The sequence below is a fragment of the Tupaia chinensis genome, unplaced genomic scaffold (assembly GCF_000334495.1).
Source record: "Tupaia chinensis unplaced genomic scaffold, TupChi_1.0 Scaffold000044_1, whole genome shotgun sequence".
NCBI lineage: Eukaryota > Metazoa > Chordata > Mammalia > Scandentia > Tupaiidae > Tupaia > Tupaia belangeri.
This window is the reverse complement of record NW_006159500.1, coordinates 2,816,783-2,840,494: the sequence shown is the minus strand read 5'-3', so window position 1 is coordinate 2,840,494 and position 23,712 is coordinate 2,816,783. Positions and strand designations below refer to the sequence as shown.

General features: G+C 36.6%; 1 protein-coding gene across 1 annotated transcript in view; it reads left to right on the top strand.

Annotated features, from left to right (window-relative positions):
• Positions 1–23,712, top strand: part of RELN (reelin) — a 375,213-nt gene that overhangs the window by 216,849 nt on the left and 134,652 nt on the right. Inside the window, exons 18-20 of the mRNA XM_006140794.3 lie at positions 2,550–2,786; positions 18,607–18,799; positions 19,589–19,701. Coding sequence (XP_006140856.1) covers positions 2,550–2,786; positions 18,607–18,799; positions 19,589–19,701 — 543 coding nt within the window. The remainder of the gene's footprint in view (positions 1–2,549; positions 2,787–18,606; positions 18,800–19,588; positions 19,702–23,712) is intronic.

Here is a 23,712-nt window from a genome sequence, read left to right as displayed (position 1 = left end):
TATAAAGGAAAATTATAATTTTTAAAATTTTTATTTATTCATTCATTTACTTTAATTTGACCAGAGAGAGACACACAGAGAGAGAGAGAAGGAAGGTGAGAAAGGAATCGCCAGGCTGAGACTCTTACTGTGGTCGACCATGTGTGACTGTCCCGCGCCTTAACCACCACGCCACCTGCTGGTCCTGGAAAAATTATAATTTCCTAAAAACATAGTGTTAATCAAATTAAATTATTAAATGAATGCCTGATGTTTCTATTGTTGAACCAGTTTAAATGCAGTTTAGCTATTTTATTTAATTTCTTTATATAATGTATATATTTTTATAAATAAATATTTGTATTTATTTAATAGATGATAAACACTTTTTTAAATTACAGTAAAAATTACTAAGATATTTAATTTTACTAAACTTTACCCTTTTTTTTCCTAATAAGCTCACATCAGTAAAAAATTCAGCAGTTTGGGGCCAGCAGGTGGCATGGTGGTTAAGGAGCTGAATTCCCACATGGACAACTGTGGTTCAAGTCCCTCACCTAGTAGCTTAAAAATCATACCAGGCACATGTATGTGCATGCCCAAAACCCTAAGAGGAGAATAGAGGAGACAGGACTGTGGCATGGTCATCACCCTAGGGGGATAATATCTCATTTCCTCTCGCTTTGTCTCTCTCCAGCAAACACATCCTGGGAAAAACCATTTAAAAAAATCAGCAGTTCATGAAAAATATTCAAAAGTCACAAACATAGCTGTCTTTTTAAGAATTATTTTAAATTTATATTTCTGTATTTACATATTGATTTTTCATTATTTAAAATACATGCTTCTCACCTTGCAAAAAATCTTATCTGTTTTTTACCGTTAGTGTAATTCATCATGATGATCATGTTATTCTGCCTCATGTTTGCATGTATAAATTATTTAAAAGTAGGTATTTTTAAGTTTATTCGTTTCTCCCATAAGTACAAGACAGAGAGACACAGCACCACAAACAGGTTCTTGATGCTATGACCCACCCCCCCCCAAGCCTCAGCCAGTCCCATATCATGAGCTCATGTATGCCTGATGCCCCTGGAGGTCTCCAAAAGATCGACAGGAATTCCCCCTTGTGGGTTGGCCTTGCAGAGCATTTTACCACTGCTCCACTTTCAGGCCCCCAATAGCTATAATTATTATTATCATTATTATTTTTAGGGTTTTGCCAGCCATAGGGTGCATGAGCTCACCTGAGAGACTCAAAGAGAGGGAAAGTGAGAAATCATTCTGGGGGATGGCCATGCCATAGTCTCTTCTCCTCCATTCTTTTGAGATTTAGGGTACATGTTCAGCACCTTAACCACTACCTGCTAGCCCCATATTTTAAAATAATTTTCAGTGTGTAAAGAATTACAAAAATGGAAAATTATCTATTGATGATAACATGTATGATGATATCTTTAACTGAACTAATACACAATGTATTTTCATGCTGGGAAAATTCATTCTATAAGCTATAATGATATACAGTGATGAATATATAAACAAAAAATTAGCACATAATAAAAAAACTAAGAATGTTGTTTTTAAAGAATTACATTTTTTAAATGGGGTTTAGCATGTTTCTTTACCTTATGAAGATAGGGAAATCTATGTATTGGGTCATCAGAAAAGCCATGACACATTTTGCATAGAAAAATATGTTATGACTTTTCCCAATGATCTAATAATTTCTCAATAAATCCAACCTTAGAAATGGAAACTTTCAAATAATTCATTTCTAAGTTCTCCAACTAGTCACTTGGCATAGGAATTGTTTCTTTGCTCACAAGGGGAAAAAAAATCAGTCCTTTCTGTGTGCGTTTACTACAAGTACCTCTCCTGGTGTTTAATTGTACATTGACGGAGACAAATGCTCCATTTGCCACTGGCTTCACATCTCACCTTGTGTGTGGATGTGAGCAGGATAGTACTGTGATTTATGAAGCTTTCAAGCAGATGTCATTGCAGTGGCAATTAATGTATGCTTCCTACTGCTGTGTACAATAATTACTCCTGGAAATTAGATATTATTCTTCATTTTCTTCCCCATTTGTCAGATGCAGGTTTGTTGTCATAGCTGCCATGACACAGCAAGTGACCTCACACACTGTACTAAATTCATGGTTCCAACCAGTCTAAAACTAGAATGTGTGTAACAAGCTGCCTAAAGCCCTTTACTGAACTAAGGCGAATCCTGCCACTTTGAAGACCATGTTTTATTGAGTTTGCTTTTTCTAGAGCAGATGAGTGAAAGCGAAGTCACGTTTTTGAATATATTTAGAAAACTGTGCTCAAATCAGGATATTGAAAGTCTCAAATATATTAGGTCACCGGGAAAATCATGATGTATTTTGCTATATTTTTCTATGCAAAAATGTGTCATGACTTTCCCAGTGACCCAATAGACATTTGTAATAGTGGGTGAATTATTCTTTAAAATGCTATACTTCAGAGAAAAAAACTAGTCTACTGGAAATATTTGTATTTTAAGATAACAAAGCAATCTGAATTTTGACTTTTTTTCTATTTAGAATAATCTCCGTAGAATTACCAGATGATGCAAGACAGTTTGGAATTCAGTTCAGATGGTGGCAACCGTATCATTCTTCCCAGGGAGAAGACGTATGGGCTATTGATGAAATTATTATGACATCTGTACTTTTCAACAGCATTAGTCTTGACTTCACCAATCTTGTGGAGGTCACTCAGTCTCTGGGATTCTACCTTGGAAATGTTCAACCCTACTGCGGCCATGACTGGACCCTTTGGTAAGGATTTCATTGCTATTCTTGTTCTTGTTACAATTTGCAATAGGGATTGTAACAAAAAAGGGTGATCTTCCAGTCCCTTTAGCACTTTGTTGACAAGTACTTACTGAACATGACTACTGGAAAAGCTGGTATTATGTCTTAAGCTGTCTTAGGAAAGAGGACTGGAAACAAAATGCTGATAGACTTAAATAAATATAAAATGTCATCATATTTATTAATTTAAGTTTTTCATTTCCCACAGTTACATATAAAAACCTTTAAAAAGTGTTAATAATTAAAGTGGTTATCATACTTTCTCTTCATGTGAGACCATAATGGTTGTACTGAAATATGAAATCACTGTTTTAATAAAATTTCCTCACAAGTAATTCTAGTTCCATATAGCTTATTAAAGTCCAAGAAGTTTTTTCAGTTCTTTTTATTCCATTTATCAAGCAATAGTTGACCAGCAACACATAAAGTTAACATCAGGGGTGTTTCATGATTGTGGGATATCCTAACTGAAATACCTTTCATTTTTAGATCTTTTCTCCCTAAAGGCAAATAGAAATTTAATTATACAATAAACAGTCAATAAATCATTTCAACTGTTATTAATACTTCATGAACATCAGGAAGAGGATGATACAGTGATTAACTGGGGTCAGAAACTAGCTACTTTACATACAACTTTCCCTTTGGATAATTCAGGAATGGATATAGGTTCCACTGGTTAGTAAGTGGAAGAATGAGGAAGGTCCAGTCACATGAAATCTGGAGGAAGAAAATCTGGAGGAAAATCTGGAACAAGAAAATTCCAATTGCAGGAAACTTTGTGGTGAGAGACCCCAGAGTGAGAGCGACTATGGCATGTTCAAGGACCAAGAAGGATGTCAATGGTGCTGCAGCCCATGTTGTGGGCCCATGTGGTGGGAGAGCAAATGTCAAGGCTAGAAAGCAAGAGATGTGCAGAGGCCAGATCATGTAGGGTCATCTAGGGCCAGAGATCCTGGATTAAAACTCAGGTCTACATGATTTAAAAGCCACAACCTTCACCACTAAGCACTATGTTCCTCTCTTGGTTCCTTTAGAAACTCCAAACATGATTGAGAATAGTTTTCTAAGAGATGTTTATTTTCTACTGAGTCAATTAATTTCTCCAGATAAATCTTACAGAAAGCTGTTCGCTGTCATTGTCTCCAGAAAGCCTATCATAAATGGCCCATCAATGACCTTATCATAATTAGCAGTAAATTTTACACACCATTGCACAGAAAATTACCTTTGATGGGAATAGTGCATGTACAGTCACATCTCATACACAGCAGGCTGAAATTCTACCATCAAAATGACAGCTAATGGAATAGAAGTACAGCTGGTCACTTTTGCTGTAAGCACTGTCAGACTCGATAGAATAAGATTTTTATATGAAATGTAGAAAAGGTTATATTGTGTGTTTTCTGTTTGATAGCTTCAGATGCTTGTTTTTATGAATGTTCCTGGAGCCTTCAAAGAAAATAAAGGGGTTAAACAAAGAAGAAGATACAAAGATGTAGACTAAAGTGAGATTTCTAAAATAATTTTGATGCTTCTGAAAATTTAAATTGCTCTGAATTAACAGTAATTCAGATCAGTCATGTACCATAAACTTATCTCTCAACCTTGTGTACTAGGATTTTCTCAGCACTTTTAATACAACAAAGAGTCATATCATGAATGCAAGGCCTGTACCATGTTTATTTTCATAGTTAACATCTGCTCACATAAACTCCAAAGTTGCTGAGCGTTTTAATTTAACACTTGGGTTGAATGCATGATAACAGCAGTTTAATTTCTGTGCTTTGATCAAAACCCTAAGAACAATATCCTTTCACACAAGTTTGATGAATATTCTTAACCCACCACTGTTTTAATTGGTGGAGATACATTTACTTTGCGAAAGTACAATCACAGTAATTATAGAAAACCATAAGAAAATATTAATAATCGTACAATCCCCATGGGCACCTTGAGCAGCACCACAGGGGTTTTATTAACAACCACATGTGAACAATCAGATTTGACTTTCTGATCTTCTCTGAAACAAAAAGGAGTTGTCTTGGTTATGGAACAACAGAGAATGTACTCTGGCAGTGATAATGAGACTAGAGAAACACATTAACCACCTTAATAAGGACATGAGAAATGCTCACCACTCATTAAAATGAAACAACATGGAAGATCTCAAACTGTTCCCATTTTCTTAGCCAATGAATCAGAATAAAATCTGATTTTAATGATACTGTTTTCTCTCTGCTACTGAGGAATATATTGTCCAAAATTCAATATGAGCTCACTTTAGTGATGTTTTTTTTCAGAAACACTTGTTACAATATTACAATTTAAGTGATGATATTGACTATTGGTTATATTGGTTATTATAACCTCCTTGTCCTAAAATAAGGCATTATCTTTTTATGTGAAACCTTTAGAGTATATTATCTTATTAAGTAAAAAAATTCCTCAAAGATATTTAAATATGCAGCCTCTGCCCTTCAATGACCTTGTTCCTCTCAAGGGAAATTTTGAAATGTATACATGATCTGTATGAATGACTGGTGCTAAATTAATTATTGTTGGCTTTTCCCAGCTGTGAGTTCATTTGGTTCTAATTTTCCAACTCATGACTTTCCATGAGCATGGATTGTTGTTACTGAGAGTGTTCTCCAGGGAGAACTTGGACAATTGCTTTTTCATTAGAAGAACTACAGTCAATATGCTATAAATCACTTTGCAGCATGTCATCCTGGTGCACTTTTTTCCAGTAGAAAAATGAATTGCATTTAATTCTTTATAATACTTGCCTTTCTTCCATTTATATATCTGAAATCAGAACCTCTCTGCTTTAGGATTGGAAAATAGTATTTAAACCTCTTACATATAGATTACTTTATCTTGTGTTACTATTACTGAGGGAATAATTCTAATTGAGGCTTATTAAAGATTGAATCTGACACATACTTATTAGTGCTAATACCAAGGGACATTAACATTCCTCTGTCCTATCTAAGAAACTAGCTAGATACAACAGGTGGGAAGGACATTATTATCATTTTATTTAGAGTTTTGATTTTAAAATGTGTGCAATTGTCATTGCACATTACAATTGGCAAAAATTGTTTGTACTTATTGTGTGAAGAATAGGCAGAAACAGGAAAGCATAGACCTGAATTCAGGTTTTGGCACCGACACTAAGAAGGTTGGAAAATTAAGGCAGGGCAATTATAATTGGAATTTCGAGGAGTATATTTTGATGCAGTAGTTCTTAGAAAATGGTATAGGACCAGTTGGTGGTGTAGTGTGAAGACAACGCTCTGTAATACTGGACCCACATGGGAAGGCCCCTAGGTTCCCTTCCCAAGGTCTCTCTGTACACACCAGGTGTGTGCACGAACGCCTGTGGCCTCACCTGTCTGAGACTGGGGATACATTGAAGCCTGAGGAGCCTGTTAGGGATGCTTCTCTCTCTCAGTCTCTGTCTCTGTCTACCTCCAAGATTGTGAAGGTTAGACAAGAGCACAGATAGAAAGCTCCTACCACACACCTGCCATTATGAACATTTTCTGAATTTTAGAAGCTAGTAAACCTTTTGCTTAGCAGTGCTGTGCCAAAGAGTCTATCTCTGAAATGTAAAGAGATCACATAGGGATGTTAAATAAGATTGTTCTCACATAAACTGAATTTGGCTAGGGGGGAAAGTTGGGGAGTCGTGCAAGAAAAAGCTCATAGTGGGTATACTTACTTTTGTCAGTATTTTCCTATCTGAATACCAGTCATCTGTATACAGGTGGATTACATTCCAGCCACACAAACATGTTATCATAGAAAAGGTTTTGTGCATGATGGTTAGGTTACCAGGAAATCCCAGACATAAAAATCCTAAAAGTCCATTTATCTCTAAATATAACTTAAACACAGATTATTTGCAGTAAAATAATAGGGAAAAAAAGTAGTGTAACTCAATTAATAATTAAGATTTAAGATGAAATAACAAAAGCTACAGTTCTGTTTGTCATTAATGGAGCTTAAGAAAAAGCAGATTTAATTAAAAGAAGATTTACAGATAGATGAGACATAGAAAAATATTTAAAGAATTTCATGTGTACTTTCATGGGTGTTAAAGATAGAAACCACTCATTCTTTGTCATCTAATTTTGATTCATTTCTCATGTGTGTGTATGTATGTGTGTGTGGTGTATTAGACAGTGTCTCATGTGCCACTATCCTGCCTCAGCCTCCTCAGTAGCTGGGAATAAAGGTATATACCACCATGCCTGGCTTTTCAGGGTGAGTGGAGAATTGAACCTTGGTCTCCCATGTGTTCTCAGCTCAGCTGCCACACAGAAGCACCCAACACACTCTACCATGGCTAGGCTTTTTGTTCTTTTAATTAAAGTTCATTCTTTTCATTATACACATGTGCCCAGTGTGAGTTTCAAGCACCAGGTCCGGGGCTAGAATTGAGGTTAGCCATGTATGTGGGAGTCCAGCAACAAAACCACTACGCCATCTAGACATCCCTGATGCCTTACAAGGAAAAAAACCTTTATAAAAGGAATCTACTAGTACCAGCATATGGCATAGTGGTTACATTGCTGGATTCCCACATAATTGATCACGATTCGAGTCCTGGAACTGGCGGCTTAAAACTCCTGCCAGTTGCGTGTGCATGCATGCCCAAAATTCCAAGAGGAGAATGAAGGAGAAGTGATTGCTGCATGGCCATTTCCCCGGGTGGTAAGGGAGGGTGATTTCTCACTGTCTCTCTGTCTGTCTCTCTGTCCCTGTCTGTCTCTCTGTCCCTGTCTGTCTCTCTGGCAAGCACATGTGCCCTATAGCAAAACTCTCTAAAAAAAAAAAGAATCTATCTATATAGAATAAGTAGGTAGATAGCCAAATAAATATCCTTAGGGTTTGTCTTTCACTAGACAATAGCCTCTAACTTCAGTAGAAACTTTGTCGCTTTGGTTTATTATCAAACTTAGAGTATTTCTGGCATTAATTTTTACAGAAACTGTTAAAAAGAAATAGTAACTCAACTAAAATTGTGCTGCTAAAGGAAGTCAGTTGGGGTGAGATGGTCCTCAAGAGTTACCTCAACTACCATTTCACAGTAAATAATTGTTCTAGGAGGCTTAGCAGATAGCTAAGGTAAATATCTGTGGGACAAACTGAAAAGTCACCTCCTATTATTTCAATAGTTGTCAAAATAGAAGTGTCACTATGCTGAGCTTTTGGTGTCTCTATAAACTTGCTAATATAGTTGAAAATACCACCAAATTGACTTAGTTAAAATTTTCTAAACTAGAGCCTATGTATTAGACTACTTTTTAAATGATGATGATTTCATTACATTCATTATTCACTTATTGATAGGATAATTTAAACATTCAGCTGCTTATTGATTGTATTACGGGCACTATTTGTGCTGGACGTGTAGCAGTTGGTGTTGGAGACGAAGGTAGAAAATCCTCTGCTTGTGGAATTTACATCCTAGAGGGGAAGCGCAACAGTAAACGAATTCCGACCAGGTAGTGATAAGTGCTATCAGGGTTAGAGAATAAAGTTTATGTGACAGAAAGGGAGAGTGGTGTTATTTTAAGTAAGACGGTCAGGGAGTCAAGCTGAGTCCAGAATGGGGAGAGACCACGATGTAAAGGTGAGGAAGGAGAGCTTCCCAGGCAGAGAAGCAGCAAGAACAGAGGCCCTGAGGCAGGCCAGAAGCTTGATCATGTTACCGCCTTCGTAGAGAAGTAGAGAAATGTGGGCTGGCAGGTGGCATGGAGGATAAGGCGCTAGATCCCGCATAGCCAGCTGTGTGATTTGAGTCCATACCTGGTGGCTTGAAAATCATGCCAGACACATGTGCTTGCATGCCCAAAATCCCAATAGATGAACGGAAGAGAAAGGATTGTGGTGTCGACATCCCTTGGGGGAGGAGGGGTGATTTTCTAACTTTCCCTTTTTCTCTCTCTGGCAAGTGCATGTAACCTATAGTAAACAAAAAGAAAAAAAGAGAGAGAGAGAAGCATAGATTTTTTTTTCATGCCCAAAATCCCAATAGATGAACGGAAGAGAACGGATTGTGGTGTCGACATCCCTTGGGGAGGAGGGGTGATTTTCTAACTTTCCCTTTTTCTCTCTCTGGCAAGTGCATGTAACCTATAGTAAACAAAAAGAAAAAGAGAGAGAAGCATAGATTTTTTTTTTCCCTGAGTGTTACAGGAATCTAGTAGATAATTTTTAGCAGAGGAGTCCTTTGGTATTACTTATATTTTTAAAAATATAGTTAGTTATGGTCACCGTATAGAGAATAGATAGTAGAGGGCTATGGGAGAAGCCGTAGAAGGAGCTCAGCCAGGAGGCAAATGGCGCCACCTGCGTGTGCTGTCATGGCGCTTGGCACAGGACACTGGCAGTAGAGAAACAGACCACCTGGGCATACATGCGGGAGGATGCAGTGGTGATCCAGACCTGCCTAAGATTGGCTATAAAAAACAGCTGGATTCCAAGGCTCATGTCCTGTTGATGTCCATGAATTGATTTTTAGGTCATTTATTTCTCCAAATTTAAATTTTTCTAAAAATCTTTCTTTGGACTAAGTAACTGAGAAAACAAACAAACAAACAAGAAAAAACACTGAATAAGTCATAGCAAGAAAAAAATCTGCATTCAATTATCTAGATTTATGGTTGTGTCTGACTAGTTAAAACAGTAATTTATGGACTGACACAATTATTTTCCATGGACAGTGGTTCACAAAACCTCCTTGGTAGACCCTGAATGATCTGGCATGTCTATCTGAAGCCCCTTCAGTTCCCCAGTCTCATCGGTCCTTCTCACAACTCCCACCAGCCAGGCTCTTTCCTCTCCTAGCACTTTAGCACTAACTACACCTCTGCCTAGAAAGCTCGCTTACTCATTTTGACCATGGCACTGGGGCCTACAACCTTTGCAGGGGGACTGGAAAAAGTCTAATGGCTGAGAAAATGTGTATTGTCTCAAAATTATGACAAGAAAATTGCAAAAGGGAAATTAATAAATTTTAATTGTCTTCAAAATGCAACATTATGCCAACTTCACTAATTGCTAAATTTAATATTTATATAATTTTATGATATTTGGAATGAATTTTGGGTCAGATTTCTGAGTGTTCTGAGAAATCATAGCCAAACATATATTAATGTATTACTAACAGCCAAATAAAATTTAAAGGGAAAGTTATGAAATCCACTTAAAGGTTTTTTTTCACCCCAAAATATTCTTATTTAATGCAGTACATGGGCACATTTTAATGTTTGTTATATGCCGTGGGAGAGTGTTTCTAAAAATAAAAGTATCAAGGTCCTATGAAAGTCTTAAAATTCCTGTGCTTAATTATGCTCTAAATAAGGCACATTTCAGCACATAGTTGAAGGAGAGAAATAAAGAGGATTTCAAAGATTCTTCATGCGCCTCTCTCTCTCTCTCTCTCTCTCTCTCTCTCTCTCTTTCTCTCTCTCTCAACTGTCTCCTCCATGCTAAACGTCTAAGGCTATCAAGCCCGACTGCATGGAAAATGTGTTTCTTTCTGAAAGGACGTGAAGGTCAAAGAAATGGAAAAGTGAGGAAATGGAAAAGCTGAGAGAGGCCACAGGAGTGTGTTAAAAAGTAAATCCTAGTGATAACTGGTGTAAATGTGGATCAGGCAAGTTCACTTCACCCAAAATTGACTCTGGAGATAATCTGGGTACAACATATGAAACAGAAGTGAGGTGGTTCAGGATCACCAAAGACTGGCGACGAGTTAAAGTTATGGGAAAAAACAGGAGAAGCTGGAACAGCTCAAGTTCCTCTGCACTCCCTCATCCCCACATAAATGACAGAGAAGTATTGCCATGTGTTGACACACACACACGTGCACACACACATACCTGCATACACACACACACAGTCCTGATGAGGGAGCAGGTACCCCAAGAGCTGTGAGGCTTTTCCCCTGGGTCTTAGGTCTCCTTCACTCTGTACCCTGTAGTCTGCCCCTCTCTGTCCTTCGGTCTCCCTCTCTCCCTCCTCTATCCAGTTCTGACCCCCATTCCAACTGTCACCCAGCAGGGGATTGCCTTTTTCTGCCCCAGTTTACTCCAGCTGTTGAGCATTTCCTAGAGATGCTATTAGATGGGCAGAACGAAGACTCATCAACTGAAACTGGGCAGAAATCTTCAAAACCATTGTCTCACCAACAAATTTCTATAAACTTTAAACTTTAGATAAAAAAAAAAAGGGCATTGAAATTACCTTCTAGCATCTAAACATTGGGTGAATTTGCCATACTCCCAAGAAGACAAAGGAGAGAGACGGGGCTGTAATGGAACTCTGAACCCTTGTACAATAGAAAAGGGGGAGCAGCCAACCTCTGAGGCTGCTGACAAGTCTCTCACCTACCCGCTCTCCCACAGTCACAGCTTGCAGGTGTGATAACCTGGTTAGAAAGAAGACCATGTTCCCTGCAGACATGGCCATTGTGTACAGACAGCCGGAGCCTCTTAGGGGACACATTACCCCCAAATTTTGTCTCACACGCATGAGGTTATGTGATCCATGAACAAACACTCTATGAAGCACTGAATTTTTTTAAAGAATTATTTTCGTTTAATTTTTATTTATTCATTCAATTTATTTTTTTAATTTGACCAGAGAGAGAGACACACAGAGAGAGAGAAAGAGAAAGCAAGTTGCTAGGTCTGGGACTCAAACTGTGGTCAGCCATGTGGGAGTGTCCAGTGCCTTAACCTCCACACCATCTGCTGGTCCCTGAAGCACTGAATTTTATCCTGAATTTTGTTTAAAAAAAAAAAAAATGAAAGAAAGCTGTTTTCTATAAAATCTGAGTAACAGCAGCCAAGCAGCTCAACATATACTTTCTATGGGCCTAAAAGTTTATTTAACTTGAAATAAGTCACTATTCCTGACTTACAGAATCATGTGTAAGTTACCAAATGAAGAGAATGTGGATAGGAATGAGGAAGCTAAAGAATATAACTATGTACTCTCCATAGGAAGAGGATAGATAAGTGAAATAAAGCAGGTGCTGGGGACAAAAAGTACAAAAAGAGCCTGGAACAGATGCTGAAAAGTATATGTAGTCTAAAATATCTTTGATTGCCAACATAACAAATCTTAATTAGATTATAAGGAATGGGCTAGCCAGTTGGAAATGCATAAAGACTTTTTAAATGATGGATTAAATAAACACATGACAAAATGTTTTATGTAGAGAAATGCCAAATTTATTTGAAATTTTAGATTAAATGAAGAGACTCAAAAAGGTTCTAGTAAAATAAACTTCATATCTAAGAATTTTTTACCTAGAGAATTAGTTGAATTTTCTAACTGGTTGAGAGAATGTAGTTAGGAAACCAAGGAGAATCTTAATAAATGCCTATCAAGTGACTTTGGAATGTTAATCCACCCGTTTTCTTTGCCATTTCTCCAACACGGAGATGATCCAAGCAATGCAACAGAGAAAATGCTGTATCATTTTTGGAACCTGAACCATGAATAATCTTCCAGCAGAAATGGTGTGAGAGGAGAGTGTATTGATGGAAACAGAGTGAGCAAAAGTTTAGGAGCTCATCCCCCCCCTCCCCCCACTCTCACTTATCTCTTCTAGACTGAACCTGAGGCTTGAGTCTAATAGAGATAGTGCTTTCGGGGGGAGAAGTTTAAAGGAAGTTGAAATCATTCAAGGATCTCCACACACTGAGTAACTTAGAATGGTGACCATAATATAAAACTTGTTAAAGTTGCAAAAGAAAGATTACAACTACCATAAATCGAAGTTTGATTTTATATTTTGCTTTAGGCCAAATGGATCAAGCAAACAAAAAAATAGACTCCAGGAGGTCTCCAGACTTGAAACAGGAAACTTCCCATGTGAGATTGCCTTGCAGAGCTCATGTTTTATCTGTATATTGCCATCTGGCAATATACAGAAAGAAAGAAAATTGTGTATGACTATCTTTATGTGTGCGCCTAAGAAAAGTGTCTAGGAATGTTTATACCAAAATGTGGTAGTCCCTAAAGAGTCAGATTATACATTTTTACCTTCTTTTAAGGACTTCTTTTATATTGTCAGAGTAGTTTTTCCAAAAGTATAAAATTTGTATAACCCACCAAAATAATATGGTTTGGTTCTCTTTTGAAATACGGTATTTAGAAATAGCAAGTGAGTTAAAATGCCATCTTTAATTTCACAGTATCGATAAGTTTTTCTGTCAAATCTAGTAAACATTTCTTTGATAATTACAAGAATATAACCAGAAAACAAAAAAGGAGATGATATCTGCTAGGTTTAGATTCAGTCACATCTTCTGCAGGTGAATATTACTTTTGAATGATATCAAAACAACACAGCATTGTGCGGCTCTTCTGTTTCTTTGGAGGCTCTTCTGTTTCTTTGGAGTTCTCCGAACTGTTCCTTTTTGTGATATTCTTGAGAGTAGTAGACTATTTCTTAGCTTTCTAAGAAATGTAAGTACTGGTGCACTGTCTTCTCTTACGGCACATTAGTCGTGAGATTTCAGCCGTATTAACTATTCTTAAAGAGAAAAGAAGACTCAATTGTCAAAAATGGCTCAGTCCCTAGGTGATTTGGCTGTTTGACAAGAATTTGCTTTTAAGGCTCTTTGTGGCCTAAATAGTCTCCCTCTTTGCTTATCTGAATCTGCCTTTCATATAAAAGAGTATTTTTTCTGCAGATGGGAAAGAAGCTCTGGGGAAATGCAGAAAGTGATTTCTTTAAGTAAAGATAACCTCAAAACCTTGTCTGTGTTCATTACAGCATTTAAGTAAATAGAGTTTTATAAAACTTGCCTACTTGCCAGTTTAGAGACCTCATTCATGTACTCATTTATTTAACAAACATTCCTTGAGAGCCTTTAAAAGGCATCATAGTGGAAAGGACTTCAAAGTAGAAGCCAGGAGGCCTAGTTCCTAGCCTTTCAATAACTGCATGACCCTGGGTCAGCATCTCAGTCTCTCAGTTTTCCTTCTCCATAACACAATGTTAAGGACCCCTGATGGTCTCCCAAATGGTCTTGACTCAAAGGTCAAATGAGATAATCCAGCTATTGGAAACCATGATATCAACACAGTGTGCTTCTGTGAAGTGCAAGGGAGGTTCTGAGTGTTTTAGCGGATGCAGAGATGAATAAGATATGATCCCTCCCCGTGGCCAGGCTTCCAACCTGATAGAAAAACAGATCCTCAGTAATACATGAAATTAAGGAGGAAAAGGAGCAATACTATGGACTAAGCATAAAACTGCGGACACTCAAATTACATTATGATGTTATCCATTTGGCCAGTGTCATAATAAAGAGCCTATTGGCTTATTGGAGGTGGAAATAAAGAGGGATAGTAATCTTTATTGGATCATTAGAAAAGTCATGACATATTTCTCTATTTTTTCTATGCAAAAATATATCAAGACTTTTCCAACAACGCAATAGTATTCGAAAGAGTTACCCTAATTCTCTCTTTAAATCTTACAACTTGTTGCAGGAGTGTTTTGTTGTTGTTCCTTATTTTTGAGGCATTCTTGCAAGTCAATATGAATAAAGCTAAGCCTTCTGATTCTCGATGCATTCTGTCTCCAGAATTTCTCATCAAAATGCTGATGTGGGCTGCTCTTTTTTATTCCTCTGTAGTAACGAAGAAGCTCAGCTTCATTTTTGCCTTTATTAATGTATCTCGACTTAGACAAGCAGCAAAGAAGAGTGGTTTTATAAATTAAAAGATCATAGTCTATGAAATCCTCTGCCCCTAAAATTCCAGATGAGTATGAACATGCAGGAGGAAAAACCTAGGCTTAATATCACTGGTCTTTAACAATCTCGAACAAATCAAAAACAATCAAGTGATCTGGTATTGTAAATGGCCTAGAGGTTAAGGCACAGACATCTGTGTTTTCCTTGTGTTATTTTGCATCAGATTAAGGCATTGAGAAAAGTTATCATATAGTACCATGAAATATGGCAGTTGTGTCAGTTAAAAATGCTTTCAGTTCTCGTTTACAACAAAAACAAGAAAAGACTGATCGGGATATTAACAATTAAGAGGGATATTTGTCATGCATAATAAGCATTCCTAGAACAGGCAGTCCTGGGCTGGTGAGCACCATGATAAAGCCATCAGGGCTCTTTCCATCTCCTTTCTATTCCATGCTCCCAGAATGGAGGTCCCCCCCTGTCTTTATTAGTCCATTATTGTAACAAGCTGGCCGTTTCCGGCTGGAGAAGGAAGACAATAGGAGCAACAAGCCAAAAGGCATGGCAACCCATTCCTTTATTTATTTATTTATTTATTTATTTGCCAGAGGACACATGTACTGTCCCTATCTCACAGAGAAAGAGGGAGAGGAGAAAGCCCTCTTCACCCATGGGGAGTGGTCACATCACAATCTCTTTTCTTCCATTTGTCTCTCCTTTCATGATTTTGAGCATGCATGCACATGTACTTTATTTGTTTTTTAAGTCACAGGGTCTAGGAACTGACCTTGCGGTCAACCCATGTGGGATCTGGCTGATTAACCACCAGGCACCAGAGCAGGTCCCTCCATCAGTCCTTTTAAAAAGCTTATCATGAAAGCTGAATGAGTACAATGACCTGGCTTCTTTCACTTACATCTCATTGATGAGAATTCACTGGTGGATGCATGGCCGCCCTGGACCAATCCCTGTAATTTGATTAGGGAGGTAAGAGGCTGTGGCTAGCAGCTGAATCAGCCTACCGAACAGTATCTTCCCAGAAGAGGAGACACCAAATACACCCTGGGCTCCTGTTCTAGCAATGGAACAGATACAGGTGCTAAGCAGCAATTTTATTGTCATTGTTTAACATTGCCTTGTTTTCTTACTTAACCTGTAATTTAATGTAATTTTTATCTTGTTTCTTTCTTGGTGTCCTAGCACCTTTGAAATGTTATCATAGGATAGCTCACAGAACTCACTGTGCTCGGGTTTGAATACTTCTCTTCAGCCGATTTCATGGTTATATTTGTGTGCTCATTTTCGTGTTGCTAACTCATTTTTGTGTTGCTACCTGAAACTGCGTAGTTCATAAAGAAACAGAGGTTCATTCATTCATAATTCTGATGACTGGAAACCCCAAAAGTATAGACATCACATCAGGCTGGCTTATAGCTTGGCCAACAGAAACACAGAGGATAGTAGGTATGTGCAGCTTCTAACATTTGTTAGAAGCTCCCTCTTTTACAACAACCAGCTCTTGTGAGAACTAACCTCTTCTCTTGAGAACTGGAACTCACTGGATTTCACAAGACATTATTAATCTATCCACAAAACTGTTGCTTCCTTAATGCAATCACCATAATCCAATCACTAGCCACTGGGCCTCATCGCCTCCCAACATCATGTTCCAAAATGTGAAACTTTGGGAAACAAATCATCCAAACTATAACAATTTGTAATCATGTGAAGGCTAGGTGCAAGCAATATTTGCAAAACACAGCATTTCTTTCTGTTTCTGTATAGATTTATGAGAACCCTAAACCATCTTAGAAGGGAGGAATTATGAGAAACTGATTGTGAAAATAATCATAACTTATTTCAAAAATGCTAAGATGGGGAGATACCATGCACGCATGAGTGAGAAAGTTTTAATGGCTCTGCTTCATCTGCAGACCCCTTCAGCCACGTGCTACCAGGCACTCTGGTTTTTCTCTCCAAATGCCCAGATACACGTAGAGTCTCTTTAAAGCAAACAACCTAAATGAATCCTAATTGACTATCTTTAATTCCCTTCCTTAAAAAGATATAGAAAGTACATTTAACTCTTGAAGCTAAAAGTAGTTCTTATTTCTCACAAGAAGAAGCATTTGGGATTTTGTCGCCTACTTAAAAGACCCTGGAATCTATAAAGACAAGTTTGTGCTTGTATGGCTTAATAATTTTTGTTCTATGTTTGATTTTTTTGCTAATATTGCTAAAAATTGCATTCTACAGCATTATATGTTCTAAATTACACCCTGTGTACACTAACACACAGCAGCAGTCATGGATTTACATCTTTAACATCAGAGTATCATCACATAGCAACTGAAAGTTAATATTTCTTAAATTAACCAAAAAAAAAAAAACATTTACTCCAAATTTCAGTGTTTTCTTCTCTCAGTCTTAGAGTAGGAGGGATAAAAAGAGATAGAATACTGGTTAAGAAATATGAGTCAGGCGAAGCTGGTTGCTCTACCATTTACTAGCTTCTGCCATTTACTAGCACTGTATTTTCATCTGCTAAACAGAGGCAATTATTTCTACATCACAGAATTGCTTAAGAGTGAACATAAGGGAGATACTGTGAGCATTGTGCTTGGCAGTCTTAAGACATGGCCTAGATTCAGAAATGGTAGGCATCCTTATTAATAATGATAAACAATTTGTTGCATTTGCTATCTCATAAAAGGATTAGGAGACCAGCAGTATTGAATATGACTTATCCCTTCCTCTTCCTGAACATTCAACTAATGCAGTGATTGTGGTTTTTCTATTTTATTCCTCTATTCATAGTCCAAGTATAAAACCTTGGTTTAAAAGCCATTAAATAATAATTACTCATTGTTGGGAAAAGCTTCTTTTATTTCATAACCTTGAGTCTAAGCCCATGGTGACCCACTGTATGGACAATGTTCCATCCTTAAATAACATCTTAATCTCAGTAAGAAGCAACTCAGAATAGTTATTCCTTATTTTTGTAGATTCAAACTGCAGAGAATTAAGAAAATACACTAAATGCCTCAAAGATTTCATAAAGTTTGCATTAGCTCCACTGTCCACATCAACTTGTCCTCTGACTAGTAGAAGCTCCTTTTGAAGAGTGGTATTGGACCTGTGCCCAGTACCTCTGGAATAGCAGAAATGAGCGCTGCAGTAGACAAATCCTAGCATGCCTGACCCTGGGGGTATTAACGCTGGCCCAAATCACTTCCTTGAAAATGTGTCCAACTCTTAGTCTTCTTCAATAGATTACAAATTTCTTAATCAGTTTTCTCTGAAATAAAAAATTTTGCCTGCCTTCAGTTTACTATTCACCTGGGACTCAGTAAAATGTGAATTTCACTGACTTGAGGCACAGCCATTAAAGCTACATTTTGATGTTTTCAGTATTTAATGCATGACAATTAAAGATTATTTGGAAAATAAGAGAAACAAGAAAAATGATAAATTGGCCAATTTCCCACCACCAAACACAACCACTAGAAACATGTTAATGTATTCACTTCATGAATCATTTGTGGATATTTTAAAACTTATTATATTATACATTTTAATGTGATTGTATTATCTTCATAAATACTTGAAATATGGATAATATTCTGTCAGGTATCTATACAGATTTTCTTAAGACTCCATTTCCCCTATGGTCCATTGCTGAAGTTGTTGCCAATTGCCCTTATAAGTAATCCTGTAATAGTCATAGTATTTTATAAAATTATCTCAGAATATAGGATAATTTTTTTAGGACAGATTCCAAGAAGTGAGATTAATGAATCAAAGTGTTTCTACTCAGGAGCAAAATGTAAGTACATATTTTCAGAAACATTAGATAACTGTAGGTATTAACTTTATTTAAAGAGTTGCTTCTTTGATAGATTGTTTTAAATTGCATTATTGGGTTGACTGAAATCCATTGTAGAACTCGGCAAGGTTTAAATTGATGTATGGTATAAAGTGAACAGTTTAATTTTTCCCTAATACATTGGGGTTTTTTAGAATTTTCTGATTTCCACCTCTTTTTTCAGTTTCACAGGAGATTCTAAACTTGCCTCTAGTATGCGCTACGTGGAAACACAGTCGATGCAGATAGGAGCATCCTATATGATTCAGTTCAGTTTGGTGATGGGGTGTGGCCAGAAATATACTCCACACATGGACAACCAGGTGAAGCTGGAGTATTCAACCAACCATGGCCTTACCTGGCACCTTGTCCAAGAAGTAAGTATGTTCTCTGAAGCTTGTGATAGATAGTCTCATCCTGTTCACATAGGGAGCAAAAAATTAAAGTTCTTAAACTTTAGGTTTTATTGGAAAGAAGCAATGTTATTTATAACTTAGAATTGACATAAAGTCAGCAACAGATTACAAGGATGTCTCGTTTTTCACTATAAGATACTTAAGGAGTTTGAAAACTTTTTTAATGGAAATAATTTCAAGACTGGATACTCGCAGATAGTGTTTGAATATTATTTTCTCTAGCCCTATTTCTCTAATAAACATGTTTCTTCTTTCCCTTCAACATGTCTTCATCTGTTCCCTTTTTTAAGTCTTTACCTGAAGGTAGATCATTTTAAGAATATGTTACCTTTTGCCTTTAAAAAAAAAGAAATGCATAGATCCAGTTTCTTGTAATAAAATTTACCTTTTTATAAATATGTATCAGCAATCTGACATTGCAGTAAGTATATAAATGTCATAGTGAATAGAAGAATGTTACTAAATGCCAATTTTTGATACCGGGTCCAAAACACTGAATTCTCATTTCTAATTTTACATACGGGAATTAGGAGAAATTTAATTCCATGATGGTATTTCATTTGCAATGATCTTTCAAATCTTCTAGCTTTACAAAAAAAAAAAAAAATCATGGATTGAATCCATATCACAAATGATTACGATTATGACATTAGATCCCTCTAAGGTATTTTTCATTTATGGCGAGTGAGTATATATTTGCCCCTGTAAGTAATAGAAGCTGAGTTTGATTTTTGCCTGCCTGTCTTTTAGGAATGCCTTCCAAGTATGCCAAGTTGTCAGGAGTTTACATCAGCAAGTATTTACCATGCCAGTGAGTTCACACAGTGGAGAAGAGTCATAGTACTTCTCCCCCAGAAAACTTGGTAAGAGAGAACGTTTTTAAATATAGCTGTCACTTTAACTTATACTGTCTCTACTAGCATGAAGAAGAGTTAAACATAGTGGCCAAACCTTTATACAATTTTTTCCTCATAAAAAAATTGAAAATAGAGCTCATGAAATATATGAAACTGGTTTCCAACTGTCCTCACTTCTTCTGACCTCCCTTCTTGCCTCCAAGTTTTTATTTTTATGGCAGAACTCAATGATCTTCCTCCTTCATGTTGGGCATTGCAAAAGGGAATGATAGGAATGATAGGAATCTAGAAAATTCTGTATTGAGTAGTTTGGACTACAAGGATTTTTTTTTACTGCAGTGTCCTACTTAATATACAAAACAAAAATTTAATATACACTATTTTTTCTGTTCACATTCTTTCAGTAACAATAAAAATTATCCCCCAGGAAACAGAGATTTCAGTAAACTAAAACTAAAATTAGATATTTGATGGGCAAGCCAAGTGGCATGGAGGTTAAGACAAATGAATCCCAGACTCAGTGACTTGAAAAACATGCTGAGGACATGTGTGTCCATGCCCAAAATCCCAAGAAGAGGGTAGAGAAGGGATTATGGCATGGCTATCTGCCTTCACCCCCAACAGATGATTTCTCACTTTCTTTCTAGCTCCCTCTCAAGCTCACTCACCCTATAGCAAAACTAAAAGAATAGTAATAAAAATATTAATAAAAATTTTAAAATAAATATATGATCATGTAAAAAAGAAAAGCATAATACTAGGTCATTGGGAAAGTCATGATGTATGTCCTATGTTTTTCTATGCAAAAATGCATCATAACTTTCCTGAGGACCTAATTTTTTTCTCAAGTATTATATTGTTTCACATTAGATTGATCACTCTCAAAACAATATAATAATTTGGACAGGATGGTTTGCCCAAAAGTAGAGCTTTTGGACTAGAAATCAGAGAGCCTGAGCTCTCAGTATAGTTCTTCCAGTGATTGATTAACCACATGAATAGAACCATTCACAACCTCTTCAAGACCTGTTCCTTACAGAATAATGAAAAGGTTTGATTAGATGATCTTAAATGTCCTTCACAGACCTGAACTTTTAAGATCCTATGATTTTTAAAGAAGAAAAAACATAAGATAAACGAGTATTATATTATTCCAAATATATATATGTATCAAGTTTATATTACATTTTATTATTCCAAATATATATATCAAGTTTATACAAATCAACACTAGGTGTAAAACTACTGAGGGTTTTTTGTTCATTAGTTCACCATGAAGTATAATTCCCTCATTATCTAAAAATCATTAATTTTTACTCATTGACATATGGCATGTAATTTCAAAATTATGATGATGAGATAATATTGATAGTATATTTTAGAGTTGTCTTTTTATCCCTAAGAATGTTATGCACTTTTATTCCTATGTACTTTGAGCAATATCCAAGAAATAATATTCTTATCAGAAAAAATCTTTGCCAGTTATTTTACCTCTAATTGTATGTTGCATTGTTATTTCTTAGCTCAAAAAATAGCACCACCAGGACCAGCAGTTAGCATAATAGCTATGTCGCTGGACTCCCACATAGTTGACTACGGTTCAAGTCACGGACCCCGTGGCTTAAACTCATGCCAGGCGCGTGTGCGTGCGTGCCCAAGATCCTGAGAGGAGAACGGAGGAGAAGGGATTGTGGTGTGGCCATCCCCCCCGGGGGATGATTTCTCACTTTCTGTCTCTCTGTCTCTCTTTGTCTGTCTGGCGAGTGCACGCGCCCTATAGCGAAAACCTCTCAAAAAAAGAAAGAAAGAAAGAAAGAAACTGACGCTGGGTGTGTGTGCGTGTGTGACCAAGATCCCCAGAGGAGAAAGGAGGAGAAGGGATTGCGGCATAGCCATGTCCCCTTGCTTTCTATCTGTCTGTCTCTCTCTGTCTTTCTGGCAAATGCACATGCCCTATAGCAAAAACCTCTCCAAAAAAAAAAAAGATAAAGAAAAAAAATAGCACCACCAAATTAAAAGTTTAAGTATAGTCAGAAATGATTAATTCTTAGAGCCAGCATTTGATGTAATGGCTATATCACTGGATTCCCCATGAAGTCGACTGTGGTTCAAGTTCCAGACCCAGTGGCTTAAACTCATGCCTGAGAGGAGAATAGAAGAGAAGGGATTGCACCTCTCGGGGGGTGATTTCTTGCTTTCTTTCTCTCTCTCTCTGTCTTTCTAGCAAGCGCATGCACCCTATAGCAAAAACCTCTCCAAAAAAAAGAAAAGGTTAATTGTCATCAGTTTTAATTGGACCCTTGAGAGGAAGTATATTGACCCTTAAATGTTTTATTATAGTTCTAACACAGTGCCTACCACATAATAGATGTGTTTATTAAATGCTGAGAGATTAAATAGAATTTAATTCAACATGTCTCAATAAATTAAAGAGAGATATTTTATTACAAAGCAACAATTTTTAATAACAGGAAAAAAAGCCCCTCTAGGTTATTCCCCTGGCTATTTACCTTAAAGTACATGTAACAAATAATTTAATTTTACTTTTCTGTCAAGACTCTGGGAAAAGAAAGTAAAAATATTTTTCAAAAGCAGACAACTCAGTAGGATATTTATTTTAGCATTCCTACTAACTGATATGTAAACTAAACATCATTGCTACACTTCAAAAAATATAGTGTTTAACTGATTATTGTCATTGTTTTTGGATCCATAATGCTTAAAAACTCTGCCCTAGGTGCATTTATTCTTCTTGTCTCTCTTGTCACAACGAACTTTTTTTTTTTCTGTTCATTATAACTTTTGCAAATACGTTTTTCTCAAGCATTGGGAAAAGGAAATGTACTTTAGTTTGAAAGAGTATTTCTTTGGGGGCCAAATCTGTGTTCCGCTATTTCAATTAAAACATATGCAACTATAAACTGAAGGCATAAAAGCAAATGTGCTCCCTGTATTATCTAAGATCTGTTATCTGTGGAAAAAATACAGTAGGTAGGACAACTTAGAGTGGAAATATCTGATGTATACACCTGCTCAGAGAGATTCTATTGTATATGAACTGAACATTTGTTGCCCAATGAAAATTAATTTTGCTTTTATGAGAGACATTGACATAAGAACAGGACCTAATGAGACCCAAACGGCTGTCAGTGCTGACTTGATAAACAAATCAACACCCAATAACTGAATGAGTTTCAGAATAATTGGGTAAACGTAATTACAGTAACTCAGAAGGTGGAAAATACAGCTGAGTCAGCCTTCATTTACCTTTCTCCTCAGGTCATCTAACTATCAAGAGATGACTCAGTGCTATTTTATTTCGGTCTTCAAGTTTATACGGGTGGGAAAAAAATCAAATAAAAACTCAAATTGTGTTGCTTTTGGGAATTCATACAGTTTGGATTTTAAAGCCAGGTCAACTTCATTTCATCATCCACTCAGCAGTCTTTCACTTTCAAATTCAATCCAAAGTGCACAAGATTGTTTTCCAAAATTTTACAAGAAAGAGAGAATTGGCAAATTTAGTATTTGTATTGAGGGTGATATTTAGCAACCACGCAGCTGCAAATCAGTGAGATCACACCTTGTCTCCCCACATGTGACCAGCTGGAGATTGCTCACACAACTCATTTTTTTTTCTCACTAAAACTGAAGCCAATATTCAGACTTTTTTCCCCTAACTTTTAATTAACATCAGCATAAGAAACTGTGGGTTGTAATCTTAACCAGAATAGTCCACTTTAAGCTTTTTATCTTAAGGAAATATCTTTCCAAGTGCATGAGATGCATGGGAGGGTTGATTTACTTAGAAAAATAATTTTGAATGTATCTGCATTTGACTACTTAGAAACATAGTAAATAAAATGGAAAAACTAGGACAGGTTTCTGAAAACCCCACCTACATTTTAACGTTTCAAATAACAAAACTTCAAAATAATGTATGCCATAGATTTTGCATAGGCAGGTAGTTATAAAGAAAATAAACTGTCACCTTAGTCAATACACCACCAGAGAAAT